Here is a 2500-nt window from a genome sequence, read left to right on the forward strand (position 1 = left end):
TAACAAACAGCAACAGCACGAACACTGTTCCATCCCTTCTCAAAGAACTTCACAACCTTGTGTTGCAAATCCAGGTGCTTAACAATAGTAGGTCATTTTTCACCATCAGTGGTATCTGTTATGTTACATTTACAGTGTTTCGAGTTAAGCTCACCCCGTTTGACTTTTTTTGCACTTGTGCAAAATTCACTTAAAACATGGGGCAATTCCTCGGCTGTTTTTGGCTGTTTGATATTTTCACTGATTTTCAGTGCCCAGGTTGAAAGGTTAAATCTACTGTACTTAATTGGCTTTTTCGCTATTTTGGTGTCCTCTGAAGGCAATGTCAGGCGTGATGTAATGGTCCAGTCCTTTCCTGTTTAGTATTTGTCGAATACTAAGGACATTACAAATGATACTGACGATTATTTGGACTGGATAGAATTATATGAATCATCTAATCCAAGCAAAAATGATACTTTTTAACGAATACAGTCTAATAATACTTTTACATTCATTTAATTCACCGTTGTCTTACTGGGCCCAGTTGTTCAAAAGCTGATTAAGGTAATCCATGATTAAAAAAAAATCGAGGTTATTTTTCCCTCAGAAAGTACTTTCAAAAAGTTATTTTATGCTCCTGAAAGGAAACAGAAAGTGTCACAAAGAAAGGGTGAAAATCTTTCTGATCTCTTTATTGATTGGTAAATAAACTTAAGAATCAAAGTTTGTAATAACCCAGGTTTAACTTTACTGAGCGTGAGCAACTAATTTCAAATGGTACATGTATGTTTAAAATATCAGGGCGTAACAAATCGATAATTTCAATAGTCGATAAAAATCAATCGTTGTCAATTAAAATCGATGCTGATCAATCTATACAAATATTGGAAGTTGACAAAAATCGATCATACAATTTGTTGTGATTATCGACTTTGATTGATTGATTGATTGTTTAAGGTTGATTTTGATCGATTTTATTCGACAAGTATCGAAACAACATATTGCGGGAGACACGGTTCGTTTAAACGGGAATTTATTTCATATTGCGGGAGACACGGTTAGTTTAAACGAGAATTTATTTTACTGATTTCATTTTGACTGACGAATGTTCAGTATTAGCTTGTATTACCTGCAAAAGATCAGAGAAGATGAATAAAACACTTTAAATTGTTTTTCATCACGGTAAATGTTTGATTCTAAGTACAGTAACAAACTGTGTGGTTGTTTGTTTACATACATGTACATGTACGTATAACTTTATTTTGATATGGATTTACTTTGAAGCTCTTTTTTACTTTCATTAATTTCGTAGCCGATTGATAATCTTCTGATTATCGATTTTTATCGACAAATTGAACTTGTTGATTGACAATTATTGACAAATATATATCGAGTATTATCGACTTATCAAGTACATTTTCCGTTGAGAAAGGGAGTGGAGTACCTGACATGAGCGACCTGGACCATCTGAGAATCAGAGTAAGCAAATTGTCACAGCTGTATGTAAAAACAAAAGATTATTTCCTGTGACAATCAAGCAAGGGAAAGTTATGTGTGCCTGGTCACAATTTTCATTTGTAATGTTGACTTTCTTCAGAATGTACTTCACTTTAAAGAGTATGAAAAAAATTAAACTCCGAAAACGTTTGTCTACAGATTAAAGAGGCAAGGAAAAGGAGAGATGAAATGCTAAAATTCAAAATATAAAACCTCATGCTTTTACAAAGTGGATACAAAAGATTTAATTTCAATAAAAAATTAACATTTTTGTGAAAGATTGTTTGGCTTCTTTTGATGAAATCTAATGAGGTCCTTTTTGGAGAACTTATTATTTTCAAATGTGTTTTGCAGTGTCATGACATGCAATGTAAGCTTTTGATGTTTTGTTATTATATTGCATTACGGCGTTACAGTTTGGACTATGGACATTGCCATATTTGGATATATATACCGATAGATATGATGTAGGTGGTTCTTTCTGATAAACAATGTGCAAGTGTGATTTTAAAAAATTGTTTAAAATGCACTAGTTTCGACTCCACCTTAAGACATGCAGTCTTTACAACAATGTACATAATTGTCTGTCTTTTCATTTAATAACAATTACTAATGAACTCTTAGTATTAATTTCTACTACAGCTTTTGTTGTTGATAAAAATTACATTGTATATTCCATGCTTAGTCCCAGTCTTTTTACTGAATTGAAATTTTAGGAGCAGAGGACGCAAAGTGAGCAAAACCTAAGTTCAATTGCCAAGACCCATGAAAAGATGAAAACTGAAGTCAAAGGTGTGTTTTATGTCCAGGCATTTCTCAAAAGCCCCCAAATGTTTGGCTTATAAACATTGCAACATATGAGGAAATGGGCCTCTGGCTTCAAGTTTGGAAATATATTTTCTGGTTTGTTCATCACTGAAGATGATACAATGTGTTTTCCTGTCAGAAGAAGAGTCAAAAAAAGGAAAGTTGTTGCTCGACTTATAACCAACCAATGCAATTTAGGTACCCAATGATGTGC

The 2500-nt window shown here is 33.1% G+C and overlaps 1 protein-coding gene across 2 annotated transcripts in view; it reads left to right on the forward strand.

The window, feature by feature from the left end:
• LOC138045695 (SAGA-associated factor 29-like) overlaps positions 1 to 2500 on the forward strand; it is a 74298-nt gene that overhangs the window by 153 nt on the left and 71645 nt on the right. Inside the window, exons 1-2 of one of the 2 annotated variants that reach the window (XM_068892281.1) lie at positions 1 to 74; positions 2196 to 2271. The exon at positions 1 to 74 is cut by the window's left edge and continues 153 nt beyond it. In XM_068892281.1, coding sequence (XP_068748382.1) covers positions 1 to 74; positions 2196 to 2271 — 150 coding nt within the window. Of the gene's footprint in view, positions 75 to 874; positions 1040 to 2195; positions 2272 to 2500 lie in introns of those variants that run through there. The other variant, XM_068892282.1, reaches the window with a different exon arrangement.

This window comes from Montipora capricornis, chromosome 4 (assembly GCF_036669925.1).
Source record: "Montipora capricornis isolate CH-2021 chromosome 4, ASM3666992v2, whole genome shotgun sequence".
Lineage (NCBI taxonomy): Eukaryota > Metazoa > Cnidaria > Anthozoa > Scleractinia > Acroporidae > Montipora > Montipora capricornis.